Source organism: Eremothecium cymbalariae, chromosome 4 (assembly GCF_000235365.1).
Source record: "Eremothecium cymbalariae DBVPG#7215 chromosome 4, complete sequence".
Classification (NCBI taxonomy): Eukaryota; Fungi; Ascomycota; class Saccharomycetes; order Saccharomycetales; family Saccharomycetaceae; genus Eremothecium; species Eremothecium cymbalariae.
In genome coordinates, this window is record NC_016452.1 from 611,989 (window position 1) to 630,730 (window position 18,742).

Here is an 18,742-nt window from a genome sequence, read left to right on the forward strand (position 1 = left end):
TCGCCTTCTAAAAAGATAAGACCTACGTATTTTTAATGCACGCATCAGCAAATACAGAATAAGCATGAATCGAGTATCGCATACTAGGTTTTCGCCATGGAGGCTTCTCAGACGATTGTTCAAACCTTTGCCCCTGGAACATAGGAGATCTGGTTGGAAATTGTGGGCGACGCAGCTAGTGGAGAAGCCCTTTCTTCGATTGAAGAGATTGGAATCACAACTGATGATTGGCATGCCATCGAAACCGGAGAATGTGTTATTAATGGATGTAATTAATCAGTGGAGCTTCTATAACCCGGATGCAAAGATACAGACACCCACTCTACTCCTACATGGCTATGCAACGTCATCTATGTGTTACCATCGTAATATGCCACAGCTAAGTGAAGGTATTAAACATCTTTATACAATTGACCTACCGGCTAATGGTCTATCGAAGGAATTGCCATTGGAGCTTGATATAGCTAAACCTATAGTTTTCAAGCCAGAATTTAATAGCGTCAAGTCTGAATTCCATATCCCATACACTATTGATGGTTTACATCATAGATGTGCAATACAAAAGCTTGAAGATTACTATATAGATAGTATTGAACTATGGAGAAGAAAGAATTCCCTGGGAGCGATCAATCTAGTTGGGCATTCATTTGGCGGGTATATTTCGTTTAAATATTCCATCAAGTATCCACAAAATGTCAAGAAGTTATGTTTAATATCACCAATTGGCGTTGAGAGAAATATCTATTCAGTTCACAACAACTGGCGCAGCAACTGCCCTTATAGCATCGACTATGAAGATCCTTCCTCCAAGCATTTTGCCAACAAGACGATGATACCTGAGTTCGTGTTCAACGAACAAACAAAGCTACTGCGTTTAATGGGACCATTAGGTGCAAAACTTGGTTGGAAGTATATTAACGCGGTTTACTCAAAGGTGCCAAATTTTCTTTACCTTGAGTTTATTTTCACTTTGATCTACGGCAAGAATGTAATGACTGATACCTCCAGGAATATCTTCACTTATCTGTTCACAAACTCTCTGCTTGCACGGGATCCCATGCTTGACTCGTTAGAACATCTCCATGTTGACAAACTACTAATGCTATACGGAGAGCATGATTGGGTTAGAAGTCAACCAGGGAAAATGATGGTTGAAGAATTCAATAAACAAAGATCTCATCCAAGTGGAACATTAACTGTGGTTCCTGATGCATCACATAATTTGTTCTTAGATAATCCTGTCTTCTTTAATGTAGCACTGTTAAATTTCCTAAAGGAATGACTGCAGGAACATATACCACATTAAAGTATGCAACATATATAACAAAGTATTACATGCATAATATTCTACTTTCCCTTGGAACCACATTTGACAGCTGAATTGAATTTACGCACTTGTATATTTATGAGTTTAGATCCATTATATTACTAGTCAAGCTGTGTATTGATATTTGAAATTGTTGTTAATCCAGCAAACCTACTAGAACACGGACTTTTTTCATCTGGTAATTAGCAAGATTCCTACCTCGAGAGGATAATCTGGGTCAATTCAAGTGAACAAGAACACTACTAATAATTCTAGGTGCTATTGAGCGGTAATGAAATCGGTTAAAGATTGTAGCAAGCTAAAGTTGGCATGTCAAAGCTGCAGGAAAAGAAGGCGTAAATGTGATCTACAAATGCCTTGTCTTAACTGCCAAAAATTTGGAGTGGAATGCCTTCCCATAGACCAAGACTTGAGGAAAAAACGTTATACAACAGGGTATGTCCAGTCGCTGCATAGTCATATCTCTCTATTGGAATCCTATATGAGAAGACTAAAGGAGGCCAACGATGACAACGAGCGAAATAAAATTTTAGCTTCTATAAGCATTGATGATATCAATGAGGAAAATGCAACGATTACGGCAAGTATGGCTGATTCTGCATACCTCATGAATACTTCACGTACTGTTGGAGCTGTGGAACATAATTCAGAACCTATTTCTACAATAATTACTGCTAATGCGTCTAGTGCTACATCGCACAATTCAGTTGTTCACACAAAAAACCAGGTAGTTTCGTCCTCAATATACTCTAGCGATTCGCTATACATCCGAAAGAGAGATCCAGTGGTACCTATAGGAGATGCAAATGAGGCTCCTGCGACAAATATGAAGAATCTTTCGAGGAGCCCACTAATATTGCGCGCTTTATCATTCTTTTTCAAGTGGCTATACCCTGGTCCATTTACTTTTATTCACAGAGAAACTTTCCTTAGTGCCTTTTTTGGAGATATAAATACCAAGACTTATTACTGCTCTGAAGAATTAGTCTTTGCCATTGCCGCACTGGGCTCCCGGCTGTCGCAGAGTTCCGATGATTTGTATGCCAAATCCACGGAATATTACAATCTTTCTAAACTGAAGGTTCTGAATAAAGTTTTTCACCTGGAAGCTAATACCTATATAGGAAGTTATTCCTCCTCTTCTAAATTGGCTATTGTTCAAACTCTCCTATGTTTGGCTTTCTATGATATTGGTAATGGTGAAAATCCATTAGCTTGGTATGAATCAGGGTTGGCATTTCGTATAGCTCATGAGATTGGGTTACATTTAAATCCTGAAGCCTGGGATAGTGTTTATGCTGATAAACTGTCGCACTTAGATATCGAAGTTAGAAGCAGAATATATTGGGGATGTTACATTGCAGATCATCTTATTGCAGTTTTATTCGGGAGATCTCATACGTTGAGGTTATCGAATTCTACAATTCCAGAGACAGATGAGCTGCCTAATATTGAAACTGGGATTGAAGATTACCAATATGAACCCGGAGTTTCTTTACATATGGCGAAGCCCTTAAAAAAATTGATTGTGTTGTCTAGGATCACCGAAGTATTCGCATCAAAAATATTCATCAAGGCAGGCTCTATGGCCCAAAGGAGTGAGTACCTAAGAAAATTCAATCTAGAATTCTACAATTGGAGGATGAATCTCCCAGAAGAATTTCGTTGGACAAAGAGTTCAATCAAAGATTGCGATAACAATCCAACCTTGACTTACATATGGTACCACTACTACATAATTCTTCTGTCTTACAATAAGCCATTTATGGAAGAACTAGAGCAAAGTAGGATCATTATCCAAGAAACAATTTACGAAATCCATTGTCTATTATTATCCTTTAAGAAACAACACAAAACATTCGAGAGATGTAATATCTATATGGTCTACGCAGCAATTTTGTCAATCCAGTGTTTGGAAAGTGGATCTATTAGAAAAACGAACCTAAATGATTTCATGGACTTTCTGGGTTCACCAACTTTGAATTATGATTTGGCCAAAAAAATGTTTGATAACGAGGTGAGTACCAATGATAGCATTGAGTTATTGGGAACCTTGACCAATGGTAATGACTTCACATTCAAGTACAACTTTGATTTCACCTTGTTGAATGAAATTGACACACTAATTGGAGGTTCTAATATTAATATTACTTAAAGTCATTCTCACCAGGGCGGTTTTCCCTTTAAGAGCTTGATTAGTCTCTTATTTGTTACAAATATATGCACAACTTTTATATATATTACATGTATGCGTATATAATATATACTATATATTGGGGAAACACCAGACACCAACATAGTAAAAAGTTACAATCATTAGATATTCCAAACAATTGAAGCGTACTGGCTTCGACTGCAAAAGTAAAATGGAATATTATATATCCATCAGCTACAAGTAACAGATGGTGTGGTGTGAAGTTCCCTGTAATGTAAATACAACATTATGATAGAGAGCCATGCATGTACAATGTGGCTCCCATATTTGTATATCATAACAATGCAGATTGGTCATCTTCAGAGGATCTGTGCGTAGAATCATCCAAGTAAGACTGAAAGGCATCACTATAATCAACATCCGGATTCCGAACTGGTTGCAAGTGTTGGCATACCATTACATCAACTTCTTCATTGGATCCGCAAAAATCCGAACGCGCATATGAACTTATCGTCTCGTCTGAATCCTGCTCTTGGCAAGATTCAAGATCTGTTTCATCCTCATCACCTAAGTTGTTACAATGATTGATGAACGGTTTAATCTGATAATCGATCTGTGAGACAGCTGGGCCATGCTGGAATAAATCAGATTGTTTCAACACCTCCAGTTTTTGCTCTAGATTTTTAATGAACTCACAATATTGTTTTGTGGACTTAATTTTACTGAGATCCAACACATTCAACATAAAAGGCCTCCTTTTCCTAGTTTCTGCAATTGCTTGTGAAACCTTATAGGCGTTCTCTAAGATCACACTCTTCAGAAAACCTTCCCTATCATTTTTAAATAATGTATGTGTAGCGTCTCTCATATCCTTGTATATCTCTCGATTTTTTTGGTACCACATCGGTGCTACATATAACATGATGGCAATCATTAATGCTACTCTATCAGGTTTTTGTAAGTGGTCTGGTTCACGATGCTGAACCTTCTGCGGCCACCAACTGGGTTTAGACTTTTCTCCCAAGGTGTACGGAAACCTGGCCTTCTTCTTCGGTTCGATGACCTTAATCCAGCACTTTGATATCTGTTTGCATGGTAACTGACGTAGCAAACGAAATGCAACGTTAAAATATTTCTCAATGGCAACAAAATCGGCAATGTTTAGATCCACTGTAGGCAGTCGTTCGGTGGTCTGAAATGTATTATGCCTGTATTTATTAATGTCGTTATTGCAAGGATGATGGTGTGCTTGGAATTGAAGACGATTACTGCTAACCAGAACGCTACTATTATCACGCATATGCATATCTGACGATACAGACCTTAATTTAAATGCCAACTTATTGACTTGCTCTATTAAGACATCATTAAGATTATTCGAAATTAACAATTCATCGAATATGCAAGGATCCTGTCTGACGGTGCTTCGATGCTTTAAAAGCAGGGCAAATTGGTAGCCGTTCTGTTGTAATACCTCTAACGATTTCCCCAGGAGGTTCATTATTAGTGCTGGTCACTAAGCGCATTCGGCGTATGCTACCCTATATAATAAAACCGCTCAAAAACCATCAACTATATTAGTTCTTAAATACCGTCTGCGAAATCTACTCTTCCTACGCTGTTTATGAATAGCTTCGTAAAGTTTAGCTTTAGTTTGAGCCCTGTGCTCTTTTCGCTTCAACGTGAAAACCGAAACAAACCTGAAACAGAGCCTAATCAGTATGTCAAACAATGCCAAGCAAAGCCGTTAGAATGCCTGAACGAACGTTAGAATTGCCTGATGAGCCTATTCCTGAATCAGCAGAAGATGCGTTATATCTATGGGAAACAGGAGCCCAGAAAGAAAGCCGTGGGTGTCTTGGAGATGCCATAAATTGTTACAGGAAAGCCCTGAGGCTGGATCCAAATGTGGAATCGCTATATATCAAACAGGTTAGAGAACTGCAAATTTCACCTAAACCAAAAATATCATCTACAGAAGAACATAGCCAAAATAAGAAATATGGTAAGGGCCATGAGCAGGAACAGGAACAGGAACAGGAACACTCCCCCGACAAAAATGACTGCTGCTGGCTCCTGGATTGCTATCCCAACGACATCCTGTTGCGTATAGTCGAGGAAGTTGTCCTGCAGGCTCCTGAATCGTGGATAAATCTGTCACTTACATGTTCAACGTTTAACAAGCTGTGTTTCCACAATTCCGTGCCGTACAAAGCATTTGCAGAATACATATACTCTTTTCAGCACTACAGTCCTAACCCCCCCCCTGCCACCCCCAATGTCATCGACCATGCCCGCTGGGCAGGTAACTATGATCGCATGCTCAAGGAGCTACCATACGTGAAATTCCAAGGCGTCTACATCAGCATCGTTAACTACCTCAGACACGGCGTCGCCGCCGAGGGCTCCCTCTCCTTCGTAAGCCCTGTCCAAATGGTCACATATTTCCGCTACCTCCGCTTCTATCCCGACGGAACCTGTCTCCGACTTGTCACCACCGACGTGCCCAATCAAGTGGTCAATTCCTTCACCAAAGAAGCAGCTATCCCCATGTCCTCCGTCTGTCGTTGGTCTCTAGGCCACCCCGCTTCCCCCCACCAGAACCGCCTCCAAATCACCAGAACCACAGACAAATACAACTTCGTCGAAGAACTCATAATCGCCCACCAAGCCAAAAAACTCCACCACAGGCTCAAATGGCTCAAGTCTTACTCCTTTGACTCCGATGGCCAAAGAACCGACTTCTCCCTCAGAAACGAAAAACCCTTCAACTTCTCAAGGGTAACTTCCTACCCACCTCCCTCCTCCTCCCTGAACCCCTCCCTCAATCCCTAGCAACCACCTATATACATATCACTACCCACATAGCATAGTACACAATTCTTAAACTACTAATACTGTCCATTCTCTTCATTGTATTCACTTATTGTCACCGATATAACAATATATATATCCTTCCCCGCATTCTAGTATGTTTCCACTATGTTTCCATTCCATTCGCGCTTCTGTACCTGCTTACGCTGCCATCGTTGTCCCCCCAGACACGGGGGCGCACGCCGACTTTTTCAACGCCTTCTCGAGCAGATGCGTTCCTGCTCCTGCAATTGTTGCTCGAGGCTCCTGCCGGCGGGCCCAACCACCAAAAACCCACATTAATTCCGTAGGGCTAAACCGGCTTGATTTCCAATATGTTCTCAGCTGTTTCTCAGACATTACTACTCCGTATGCTGTCCTGATGATCCCTGCCTTCGGCTTCCGTTGCAGACTAACGACGAGACAAAAACCGGGCCCTAACGCAGGGAAGGGTAGCGGCAGCCGCTGGCAGATGTCATTATCACGAGTGCCATGCATTGCAGCTGCAGTATGCACATGGCGGGTTCGCGGACGGTGTTGGTCACGTGACGTTCCATGTGAATTTGTGAAATTTGCTCTTAACCATTCATTAAAGTCGAGTTCTACAGTAGTTTTAGGCTTGAGAGTCACAGGGCTATATGGTAAAGATTCGCAAGAATAGAGAGAGATCTGCAACTAGGGTTAAGTTGTGAGATAATTAGGGGCAGTGAGAGATTAGATAGGTAGAAGAGGGCTTGGTCTGTTTTGGGTTGGGCATATATTTAAAAAGATAAGGCAGGCAGGCAGGCAGGCGTGAGGGAAAGAAAAGGGCATAGAGGCTGTTTTGAGAATCTGGAAGGAGTGTTAAGGAAGAAGAGTACGGGGGATTTAGGGTTCGGGCATTGTTATATCAGGCTTTGGATGGGATTAAGATAGAAGCAATTAGACTAAAAGGAGGTGGATCGAAAATGTCCATGAAAGGACGAGAGAAAGAAGGGTATAGGGAAGGCAGCTACTTTGATGAGCTGTTTGACCTAGATCTCGATATAGATTTTGAGACGGCGTATAACATGATTTCGGGGACCGTTGAGCAGCTGGATTGTGTTGAAGGGGGGAGTGGTGGGGAGACACATGGTAGCGTGAACGATGGGTCTCAGTTTGTGACTCGGGATGATCTGACGGTTGGCGTTGGTCGGTTTGAAGTGGGCGAGGGGGATGGGAAGGTTTCTGGGGGTGGTTTAGGAGCTGGTAATAATGGAGGACGAAGCGGGCTTCTTCCACACAACTTGCTTAGTGTAGATGAGTCTTATGCAATTGAGAACTTTCTGGATAGTCTATTGCCCTCTAATGAAGGCTCTCCATTACCAAATGTGTCTATACACCCGTCATCTAATATGATGGCAGGGCCTGGGATGGTGACTGGTGCAGGATCGCTGTCGCTGCCGCCGCCTCCAGTTCCAATACCGGCATCATCATCATCCCATCAGCAGCGGCAACCTCAAAAACAACAGCAACAATCGCAGCAATCGCATCTACATAAACATATGATTGATGATGGAAGATACTGCCCACAAGTAGTTGAGCTTCCAGAAATCAAACTTCCGGAGGATGAGATCCCCGATGATATTAATTTAAATCGGGCCAAGTTGAGGCGCTGGAAACACGTTTATTGTGAAAAACAGCGAAGAATGATCTTCAAGCAGGCCTTTGATGAATTGATAGCGATGGTACGTTTTCCACGGCCTTCTGAATCACAAGTAGCTAAGGTTCGTGGTAGAACCACTTTGAGTAGAGAAGATGACATTTCGAAGGTCCGAGAGCCGGGGGATGGTAAGAGGATCCCAAAGCATGTACTTTTAAAGTACATAGTACAAGACATCGAATTGTTGGTGTTAGCTAATCAGGAATTAGAGAGTTTGATGACAACTTCAACAAGGACCTGAACCCCGTAAGTTGTTTTTCCGCATTCACGTTATGATTAGGTTATGTATATGTATATGTAATTCTATATAATATATCTTTGGATTTAGTATTTTTTTTTGTTCTTTGACTGTGGAAGCTGTTTTTGGCACTCGATTCACACATTCAGATGAAAGAAAGAATATAAACAAAATTTCACTAATGAAAAAAATAGTAAATAAACCAACCGAACTTTAAAGACAAATTGTTTTTTAGAATCTATATGAAGGAAAATATTTGAGGAGGTTTTAGGGGAAAAAACACAATAAACAATCAACAAAAATTCCTCACAAATTCAATTCCTTTAAAATATGCGATGCCAACTCCTTGTACATCCAGGTATTACCTGAGACCTTTTTAAAGTGAACGCCAGCCAAACCAACAATGCGGACCTTTACAATATGTATTTCAAACCTCAGAGGTGGGCGCTCTTTCTGATACTGCATCTCCAAATCTTTACTATTCATGTATTGCGCTTTAGAATTGGTTAGATTATCATCTCCGTTTAATGATTCCAGCGATGCGGTAGATAGATCTTCCGTAACTCCGCACCCAGCACCGAAAGACTGCAATGTACTCTGTTGTGATTTTTCCTGTAGAGCAGCAGCCAACGGTGTGTTAGGGATATTTGGTTGTACCAAACTCTGTTGACGTCTGATGGACCCATAACGAGAAGAAATAGATAATTGTCTTCTATGTGGTGCTCCAGACCCTGGGTTGTTAACAGACCCAACAGAGTTAGATTCTGTAACAACAATGCTAGGTTGCTGCACAACTGAGTATTTTTTAGTCACATACGACTGCCTATGGACACAGATAAATCCACCTTTAACTTCTTTAAATTCAATATTCAACTTTTTCAAGGTAGAGATGATTTTATATCTAACTATAGGCAATGGTTTTGAAGATGTCGTTTGCACAGAAAAAAAGCCCTTTAAAAACAAAGAACGTGGATAATCTACGGAGGGCATGGAGCCTGGTGGAGCCCTTGAGGCTAACTTTAGAATTTGCTTGTCAGTTAATTCTTCATCAACACCAGATAATGCGCCGTTAGATGATGAAGCACCAAACATGATATCTGATTTACTATCACTGATATTTTCTAGGAAGCCGTCGTCATTGAAATCTTGAGGTGACACCTGAGTAGCAACTGCAGGTCTCATAAATTTCAAAGACTCTCTACGAGAATGCCCCACAGACTTGGCCCTTGCAGATGGATGCAACTTCCGGCCTTTCGGAATATTCAGTTGCTTCAATGGTTTCTCTTCATCAACAGCTTCGTGACCATGATTAGTGGAAGATGATCCGCGAGTTGCAGATATATCTAAATCCTGTAATGTGCTCTGCAATATTTGCTGTTCCTTCACCAGTGTTTCTGCATTAGATGGTAATGCCGGCAGAGGCGATTGTGATTCAGCATAACTAGTCTTGCTGTCTACAGTCGGTGCAGTTGGACCCAAACTAGAATACTTGGAAGTTGGAGCATATTCTGAAACAGTGCGAGTATGTGACTTTTTCGATTTAGCCACTTGCAAAGATTGCGAAATAGTAGAAACCTGGTTTGTATATTTTGGCGACTGCTGTAGTGTATTTGAATCTTGAGTGTAGCCCTGTTGCGAACTTCCTTGAGAGTTGGTGTAACGATGCCGCTGTGAAAATCTTCTAAATAATGAACTAAAGTTTTGCTTCTCATTAGAGCTTGCAGAAGCAGCTGTAGAATGTGTCGACCCATTACCAATATTTACATATTGGTTATTATTGGTCTCGATGTCATGAGACTGTGGCGTTGGCGACAACACATTATGTTCTGCATCCTGCTCCACAACTTCTGTATCCTTTCTTGGTGTCGTTGTATGAGCTTGCTCTGGAATGGCAAGTTTTGGAGGTACCAAAATCTTGCGCTTATGCTTTGAAGGTGTTGTAGGCGAAGGGGCATATGATAAGAAAGTTCCTGCAATTGGAAGGGTATTAGCTGATATTGTTTGGCTAACGCCATTCTTGATATGCGACTGCACTGTCGGTTGAGGTCCTGTCGTAGATGGCCCAGAGTGCCGTGTAGCTTGTTCTGGACCAGAAGCAGAGACACCTGTTGTAACCTTTTGTTGTGCAGTAGCCGTAGAAGTAAATGAGCCTGCTGACATAGTACCTGCCGAAACAAGAGCGGTCGTTGCAGTTGGAGGCGCCGAATTGACGGCTGCGTTTGGCTCCTGTTGACCAGACAGCTGTATCTTTTTTTGGATCTTAGAACGCTTGCGTTTCAACATCTCATCCACCAAATGATAGATCGATAATAATGGGTTAAAAGCCCGTGTAGGGTCATCCTCAAGCTTGTTATTTTGAACGTCACTCCAGTATTCTCCTGAGAGTTCAAGATATCCCTCTGAGTTAACGATCTTTTCTAGCCATTGTAAGGTATCGTCAACATCTTGAATCAACTCAAGTCTATGCATTTCTTTAATGACATCCATATTTATGAGATCCGATGTTAGTGGTACACTCTGTGGTAAATAGGATGGAGGTGGGAAGTCATAGCCCTTTTGCATCCACTGGTGATTAACTACCTGCTTCAATGTAGCCCTCTTCAGAGGATCTACCACCAACATTTTTGAAAGAAGCGAAATAACATCAATGGATAAATGTTGCGGATACTCAACTTTACCCTGCTTAATTTTCTCATGCAAAACACTGGCATTTTCATCGTCAAAGGGAACTTTCCCACAAACCAATACGTAAAGGACCACACCAAACGACCAAATATCGACCTCAGGCCCAGTGTAAGGATGGGCCTTCAATAATTCTGGTGCAGCAAAATACAAGGAGCCACAAAAGGTGTGTAACTGCTTCTTTGGATCGTATAAATTAGAAAGACCAAAATCAATAATTCTAATTTCTCCGGAAGATGATATCATAATGTTCTCTATTTTTAAGTCTCGATGAACAATGTTATTCATGTGCAAATACTGCAATGCAGACGCTATCCCACGAGCAAACTTACGCGCATGCCTCTCACGTAGGGACCCATGCTGAATGATATAATCTAGTAACTGCCCACCCGACACATACTCGAACAACATATAAAAGTGGTTGCTCATAGTACACATCTCAAACAAGCGACAGATATGGGGGTGATACAAAATCTGACCAAGCGAGGCTTCACGGATGGTCCTTTTGTCTCTAGAAATCTCCTTTTCCAACTTCTTCCTACGTTCCATAAGCTCCTCCTCATTGCTAGGAGGAGGCAATTGCTGCTGCTGCTGCTTGTGTATGAAAGACTTTGTCGCACGATTAACAATCTTAATCGCACAAAGCTCGTTTGTGTACCGATGCTTCGCCAATTTTACTTTCCCCATCGAACCTGCACCAACAGTCTCTAAAAAGTCCCAATCACCAAGCGACTTACGATGGAACGGCTTTGGAGGCTGTCGCTGACTCGCATTCAGCCTTGTTTGTGAAGCACTATAACTCTCATTAATCTCCGCAGGTGGCATCAACTGCTGCGAGTTCTGCGTCTGCTGTGTTCCTCCACTTGAACCCTGTACCGAGACAAACGCCTTACCCATCATCCGCGGCGTCGCAGGCGCCATTCCCATCACCTGTGTCGGACTTGCTGTATTACTACCTGACCCCGTTCCCACAACACTATTCACTCCTATCGCTCCTCCTGAAGCTCCTCCACCCATCTTAAACTGGCTATTCACGTGGTAATCCTGCGTGGAAGATGGCATCTCCCTCAGTTGACTCACTAGATGTAGTAGACCTCGCTACTCCAAAAACCCACAAAACTGAAACTCAAAAAACTCAGAAATAAAAATTAAAATAAATAAAATGAGATTAAAGATTCAAACAGACCTTTATTAAGATATCCAAAAACAGTTCTAAATTATTAAAACAAAAGACTTTCCAAAACAAATTGATAAAAAGAAATTTCAGACAAAAAGGGTTTCCTAATAACGTCAGATGTATATATATTATACTTCCTTCTAGCTTCCTTGTCTTTTCTCTGCTCCCTCTCTTCACTACCTATAGCTCTGCCTTCTTATCCCTTAATTACCTATCCTACCTTACCTTTCCACTAATTCTTCACCGAAATTCGCCTCTATAACCTCCGTACTTTCTTCCCGCTTCTCTTCTTGTTCCTGTGCTTGTCCCTGCTTGCGTTATCTAACGCTCAGCTCCGGGCAATCTTTCTTAAAAAACACAGCCTCTCACGTAAAAAAACCAGCTACAACTATCTTGTTTGAAGCTGGTTCCCGATTTACTGATGACCACGCTAATATTGACCACTAGTTGCTTTCTTCTACACCTCCTAGGTGACAGAACACTTGTGTTTACAGGGATAGACTTCCTGAATCCAATGCTTCGTTGTTTTTTTCGTGTAAGCGGTTCTGCCCCCTTTTGCCACCAGCATCTTTCGTGTAAAATGATAAACAACGGTTTCGTAAAAAGAAACGTGATTTATCGTCGAAAACAAATGATGTTTGAGGTTTGGTGAGGTGGGTGGGTGTTGTGAGCAAGACAGCGAGCGGGCGAAAGAGGAAGTTCTCGTTATTATTATTATGGTTATTATTGGACAAGTTGGGTTTGGTCGGATGGAAAATGGCAGTAAAGGTGCAGACCAAGGGCTTACTAGCGATCTGTAAGTAGTAGGATCAAGGGAAGGAAGGCAGTTATGGGTACGATCAAGAAAGAGGTTAAGCAGGCGCGGGTTGTAGATTGGGAAAAGTACGCGGGAGATGATATTGTTGGGCAGTTGCGGAAGCAGAGTATAGTGGAAGTAGATCCGCCCGAGTCGCTGAAGAGGCAGTGGTATTATAACTATGGTGTCGGGTGGTTGTATAACGTATGTTGGAGTTATTGGACGGCGGATGTTGGGAAGGCCATGTGGAAGGAGGTGCGGTTTGAGGAAAAGTTGTTGTTGGCGGATATGAATGAGGTTGGGCCGCTGGTGAATGGAGAAGAAGAAGGGAATTTATACTACCAGGTTTTGTTGCAGCTGTTGAGGACGGTTTCTCAGAATAAACAGGCAGTTTTTGAAGACTGGGATGTGACAATGAAGTATCATTTACAAGAGGAGACTGGGCTGGAGTTTTATTCTGGGGATGTTAGGTTTCTGGAGTTGTCGGCGGCCGAACAGTTTGAGGTCATCTATAGGTTGATCAAACTTATAGAGCGTAAGAGTGTGGTTTTCCGGAACTACTTGTTGAACAATGAACATCTTTTTAAGTTTCCGCAGATCTGGATGGACGAGTTTACTTCGCTATTTGTTTTACCAGGGGGCAAGATTATCAAGAAGCAGATCAGGGTACCAAAGGATTCAGAGCTGAAAATCCCCATCAAGTTGCGAAATTGCACTGTAAGATATGAAGATGATGATGGCAAGTCTTTGGAGGTTGTTCATTACGACTATTCCCAGGAGATTGACTCGTACTTACAAGATGTTAAAGTGAACTACATGGTAGAGTCTTACAATTGGAAGACATTTTTAGATTACATTGGTTCATATGAGGAAGGTGAATTTCGTGAATTTTTCTGCAGCCTGATTTCGTATGCGGCTGCCAACGAGCTTTATGGGGCCAAGTTGTGGAATAGTCGGATAAAGGAGAGATCAATGCAAGAGCTTATAACTAGGCGTAAGCGGTCTTCCAGATTAGTTGCGCGTGAAGAGGAAACTCAGAGGAAACAGCTGGAGAAAACTTGGAATGACAAATTAGACGAACGAAGTAAGTTCATTCGTTTCCGTCATAAACTGGTCGTCAAACGTTCCAAAAAAATCAAAGATGCGCTCTGGTCATTGCTATGGGATAAGTTTGAATATGATTCTAAATTCGAGAAAATTAGGAGACGTACTGCGGATTCTGTTCCCAATGGTGAGACATTACTGCCTGAGTCATCTGCAACAACTGATCTTTTGTCTGCTGCCGAGGCGTATGTATTGGAACATGGAGCCACATACTTGTCAAAGATCATTACCATCGATAACGCTGAAAATCCTCTCATAATGCAGACAGAAGAGTTACCAGATGAACTTTGTATCACCAAAAGCGATTTAACAAAACTTGCAAACCATGGAATCCCAGTTGATTCCTTCCAAGAGGATAATAAGGACTGGTATTTCCAATGTGTTTGTAACATAGAATCGGGTGTCAACATAGATCCTGAAAGTAAAATATTTAGCGGTTACAACCTCGTATGTTGTGATTCGTGCTTAAGATGGCAGCATTGGGAATGTCAGGACAAGGCTGTGGTGGACATTTTATCTCGTGGCCACGATAAACCTTTAACCGCCAAGGATTTCTCATTGGTTCCCATGGGTCCTACTCATCAACAGAGAAGAACATCCCGCCGTGCTGCAGCTGGAGGTGAGGTGGAGCAAGATACCGAGAGGCCTACTATGCGCCGCAAATTCCCAGGTGAATCTGAAGTATTTATATGTGGGTGGTGCATTGCAAAGTTAGAGCAAGACATACGATCTGTATTCAAATCTGAACTAATCTCTACAAGAGCTAAGCAAAAGAAACAGGCTGAGGATAGGGAACGGCGTAAGAAGCTCAAAGAAGAAAAGAAAAGACAAGAAGAGTTGCAGAAGAAACAACAGATGGCAGCAGTAATGATGAAACAAGGGTCAATCCCTTTACCTCTCTCCTCAGTTAATTCGGATTCAACTTTTGAACGTACAATTTCTTCTGGGGCGGCGCCTTCTGCTTCTATATACACGCAAAACGGTCAAACACCTCCTCAAAAGCAGCAACTGCAACTGCAGCAGCAGCAAAAGCAAAAGCTAAAGCTAAAGCTACAGCAACCAATATCACTGCTTCCACAGCAACAACAGCCACGCCAGCCACAACTAGCTTCCTGGCAGATCCAGAGACCTCTGCAACAAAGTACATATCCCAGATTAATGAATCCATTGCAAAATATGATTTCCTCACATACTCCGGAACGCGAGACCGTCATCCAAGACAATCAAAAGCACCCTCACCAACCACAGCTACAGCTTAAGAAGCCGCGCCTCCAGGAGCCGCATCTGCAGGAGCCGCATGTTCAACAGCAGCCATCGCAACCCCAACCGCAGAGCTTTCTTCCAAACCAACAACCGCAATCATCTCAAAACGTTGTATCCTCTCCAAACCTCAATAACGACTCAAGACCAACACACAGCTCTGCAAGCACTACTAGCATAGCCAGTGGAGGCACTACGTGTTCTACTGATACGTACCTTTAATGATAGACAAGTGGTAAACGTACAAAATTATATAAACTGTTCGAAGAAACAACAGACGCCTCTCGAGCATCATACAGGAGAGTACATGCAGCATTGCGGGATAAATATCCAATTCCAACTCAATATATATATATATATATATATATATATACAATCAATAATTCTATTTCTGTACGCCGAGCGCATTATGTAACCAGCATGGATTGTGTCCTCTCCACTAGATCCACACTCATTTCCTTCGAACGCAAAATGCGGGAATATATAGCCGTGTAGCGCTTTCCTTCCTTCTGTGTCCCGCTGCTTTCCTGATCAGGCGAGGAACACGCTGACCTAACTAATGTTTTAGTTCCCTTTTGTCCCTTCAGCATCTTAATGTACCGCGATGGAGGCTGAGAATCTTCCATACAACCCAAGCCGGGATTATTATTGTATTAATGGATCTGCAACGGAATAGGCTGTTGGTATAAGTGGTGAACTTCACCAAAATGTCAACGGAATTATAAAAACTTAGTAATCAATAAATACTCAGAATTTTGGCATTTAAGGTTTTATGGAATTTTATGACAAGCTGTCCTGCTATTGGCCCTTTCATATATATCCTACATATGCTCCCCCAACTCTTAGCAGCTAGCAAAAAGCCTCAGAATTTTCTGGGGCTCTTGTGCTTGATAAATTTGCTGGATTCGTATTAACTAGGTTGGTGGTTAAAGGGAGAGGAGGAAATTTAGAGGAAACAGGAATTATTTTTTAACATAAAGGCAGCAGTTTAGTTATATGTAGGTAAATGGAGAGAGCCCATAAAGCATTAATAATTGTTAGACCAAAAAATTCGGGTAATATAGAGTATTAATTTTCCATATCTTTATCTTATGGAGGATCTTCTTATCAGGAATTTTTTGTTTTGGCCGTTTGTATTTCCGTCCGGTTGTGTTCCCATACGTTTGGTTAGGCAATTATAGATATAATAATACACAAGGTTGGGGATAAGAGCAGCAGAGACAACGGCAACAAGTTCTATAGGAGGACTTGTCTCTGTATACTTCGTACAGAATCTCGGGGCCGTAATAACAGCATATGGGAATTCTCATTTAGGTCCATCAAAAGCCACAGAAACACATACATATTGTCTACGGTAAAGATGCTAGCTGGTGCATCCCCATTGTCGTCTACCAAAAAGCAGAGAAAGAAATGTCGTTCACAAAGTTTTGCTGAAGCAAGTTATCATGCGTTGCCAGATTTAGAGCAGCAAGCAGAGCTAGGTTTTTCTGATACCGGTGTGATATCACGGGCAAATTATCTGGAATCATATGGTAATGGATTGGTCAGCGAAGATGAAGGCTTTGAGAATGATGAAGATGGATCGGAACTTCGTGAAACACGTCCTAGGGCGATTTATCATTCTCGAGCGTCTTTGAATTCGCCGTTTTTGAGGAGAAGGAGTTCTAATCTAGATGGGGCGTCAGGTCCCAACTTGTCGTTGACACCGTCTCTAAGTTCAGTGATGTCTCAGGTTCGAAAGTTTAACAATCTTGCTTCCTCGGTACTTTCGAGTGGTACTTTCGGGGGAGCATCTTACACATCCAGTAATAAACGACGGGATACAGCAAGTCTTAGCAGCTCTTCAAGCTCTTCAAATTCTCGAAGGAGAGCATGTGATCTTCACATATTGGCTTCAACAGCTTCTGAGGGGGGGATACAAAAATTCAATGAAGTGCATATTGATAGTTGGTTTGGAGAGGATGATGGGTTTGAAGGTGAGGGTGAGTATGAAGAAGAAGAAGAAGAAGAGGAAGAGGGAGAGGGAGAAGAAGGAGTGCAATTTAATGGTAATGCTGGCTTTGACCATCCGCTGACTATGATAGGCGATGAAGGAGAAGAATCGTTCGATGTATATGGCAGTAGTTGGGAGGCCATGGGGTTTAATTTCTGCCTCCCACGTTTAAAATGCATAAACCCCCAGGACTTCGACTTACAAGACACATGGACGGAGGAGGATATAATTCAGTTCTATCCTCCAGTGTATCGGAGACCACAGCTTAAGTCTTCTCAAAAGGCTTCACCAAATGGTATCTCCACAAGGCGAGCTTCAGTTGAGTTAACTATTGATGAAATGAAGAATGTCGGTATGATGATGGAACATCTTCCGTCAATTACACGACCAAGGTCAGCTTTAGATACAGTAGAATTAGAGCACTGGCCCAGTAATGAAAATGATGGTACAATGTCCAGTACACAGGTTACAAAGATGATTGATACAGAGGAAAATTGGTTAGACTTCCATCTTCCAAATAGAAGAACAAGGCAGTCTTCATTAAATCCGAATTTTCTAAGGTTATATGCTCTTGAGCTCTCCTGCAAGGTGAAAAGTATACTACCAGACTTAAATGTCGATGAGCATGTATTAAAAAAGCTTTCATACGATGATATTTGGAATTTGAACATACCAAATACCCATGAGAATGTATCTCCATATCAAATTAAATTAGCTTTGATAACAAGACGAAAATTATGGACGGATATGTGTAATATTTTAAGACAAGATTTGCATGGTGTTAATGCTCCGTGGAACTTGAAGTTTGTTTCAGGTCATTCTACCAATCAAGATACAGAAAAGGGGCAGAAACTTGGCTCAACGACTTCTTTAGTTCGTGTTAAATCCGACGTCAAACCTTGGTCAAAGGATGGTAACCGTTTTATGCTAAGGCCTTGTGGTAAGTTGTCAATGGGTAAGAGCAGCAATAGAGATATACAATATGTAGTAAAGGGATGGTGTGACAGTAGATTTTGCTAGACACGGGGGTTTTTATTGGTTCGGTAGGTTGGTTTTAATAGTACAGACTTGGGATTAAAGAATGGCCTAGCATCATTATTGCATACTTGCAGACATGGGAATGCATATAAACATACACACACCCTTTGTAAGAACACCACAAGATGTGTAGCAACTGGCGACTCATATAAATACAGACTTCGGATGTACAAAAAATATAGCGTTTAATCGGAAATGAACATATAATATTTAATTTACCAGTTTGCATGTGCTTACGAATCTAGAGAATTGCTTCTCAGCGCAATTGCATGTCTTAAACATATTTATTTCCAATCTTTTTAACCCCAACTTTCACCGCCAAAATGGTTAGCAGGTAAATAATTATCATAGTTCAATCAAGCACAATAAAATAATAAAAAGGTCCTTACATTCCATCTATACAACGAGGAAAATAAATTTAAAGATCGTACACGAGGC

General features: G+C 41.6%; 9 protein-coding genes across 9 annotated transcripts; 7 read left to right on the top strand and 2 right to left on the bottom strand.

The window, feature by feature from the left end:
- Nucleotides 1-64: 64 nt before the first annotated feature.
- ICT1 (lysophosphatidic acid acyltransferase ICT1) lies at nt 65-1,282 on the top strand (the record flags this gene model as incomplete). Its single annotated transcript, XM_003646117.1, has 1 exon — nt 65-1,282. One exon carries the CDS (start codon nt 65-67, stop codon nt 1,280-1,282), a length of 1,218 nt encoding a protein of 405 aa, XP_003646165.1.
- Nucleotides 1,283-1,598: 316 nt separating this feature from the next.
- Nucleotides 1,599-3,482, top strand: CHA4 (Cha4p; the record flags this gene model as incomplete). The annotated part of the gene is made up of 1 exon (XM_003646118.1): nt 1,599-3,482. One exon carries the CDS (start codon nt 1,599-1,601, stop codon nt 3,480-3,482), a length of 1,884 nt encoding a protein of 627 aa, XP_003646166.1.
- A 334-nt stretch (nt 3,483-3,816) lies between these two features.
- On the bottom strand, nt 3,817-4,983 carry Ecym_4287 (uncharacterized protein; the record flags this gene model as incomplete). The annotated part of the gene is made up of 1 exon (XM_003646119.1): nt 3,817-4,983. The coding sequence occupies one exon, from the start codon at nt 4,981-4,983 to the stop codon at nt 3,817-3,819; it is 1,167 nt and encodes a 388-aa protein (XP_003646167.1).
- Nucleotides 4,984-5,213: 230 nt separating this feature from the next.
- HRT3 (SCF ubiquitin ligase complex subunit HRT3) lies at nt 5,214-6,317 on the top strand (the record flags this gene model as incomplete). The annotated part of the gene is made up of 1 exon (XM_003646120.1): nt 5,214-6,317. The coding sequence occupies one exon, from the start codon at nt 5,214-5,216 to the stop codon at nt 6,315-6,317; it is 1,104 nt and encodes a 367-aa protein (XP_003646168.1).
- Nucleotides 6,318-6,453: 136 nt separating this feature from the next.
- Nucleotides 6,454-6,996, top strand: Ecym_4289 (uncharacterized protein; the record flags this gene model as incomplete). Its single annotated transcript, XM_003646121.1, has 1 exon — nt 6,454-6,996. The coding sequence occupies one exon, from the start codon at nt 6,454-6,456 to the stop codon at nt 6,994-6,996; it is 543 nt and encodes a 180-aa protein (XP_003646169.1).
- A 286-nt stretch (nt 6,997-7,282) lies between these two features.
- On the top strand, nt 7,283-8,257 carry INO2 (Ino2p; the record flags this gene model as incomplete). The annotated part of the gene is made up of 1 exon (XM_003646122.1): nt 7,283-8,257. The coding sequence occupies one exon, from the start codon at nt 7,283-7,285 to the stop codon at nt 8,255-8,257; it is 975 nt and encodes a 324-aa protein (XP_003646170.1).
- A 303-nt stretch (nt 8,258-8,560) lies between these two features.
- On the bottom strand, nt 8,561-11,998 carry KIN1 (serine/threonine protein kinase KIN1; the record flags this gene model as incomplete). Its single annotated transcript, XM_003646123.1, has 1 exon — nt 8,561-11,998. One exon carries the CDS (start codon nt 11,996-11,998, stop codon nt 8,561-8,563), a length of 3,438 nt encoding a protein of 1,145 aa, XP_003646171.1.
- A 944-nt stretch (nt 11,999-12,942) lies between these two features.
- Nucleotides 12,943-15,495, top strand: IOC2 (Ioc2p; the record flags this gene model as incomplete). The annotated part of the gene is made up of 1 exon (XM_003646124.1): nt 12,943-15,495. The coding sequence occupies one exon, from the start codon at nt 12,943-12,945 to the stop codon at nt 15,493-15,495; it is 2,553 nt and encodes an 850-aa protein (XP_003646172.1).
- Nucleotides 15,496-16,633: 1,138 nt separating this feature from the next.
- Nucleotides 16,634-18,286, top strand: GIS3 (Gis3p; the record flags this gene model as incomplete). Its single annotated transcript, XM_003646125.1, has 1 exon — nt 16,634-18,286. One exon carries the CDS (start codon nt 16,634-16,636, stop codon nt 18,284-18,286), a length of 1,653 nt encoding a protein of 550 aa, XP_003646173.1.
- Nucleotides 18,287-18,742: the final 456 nt, after the last annotated feature.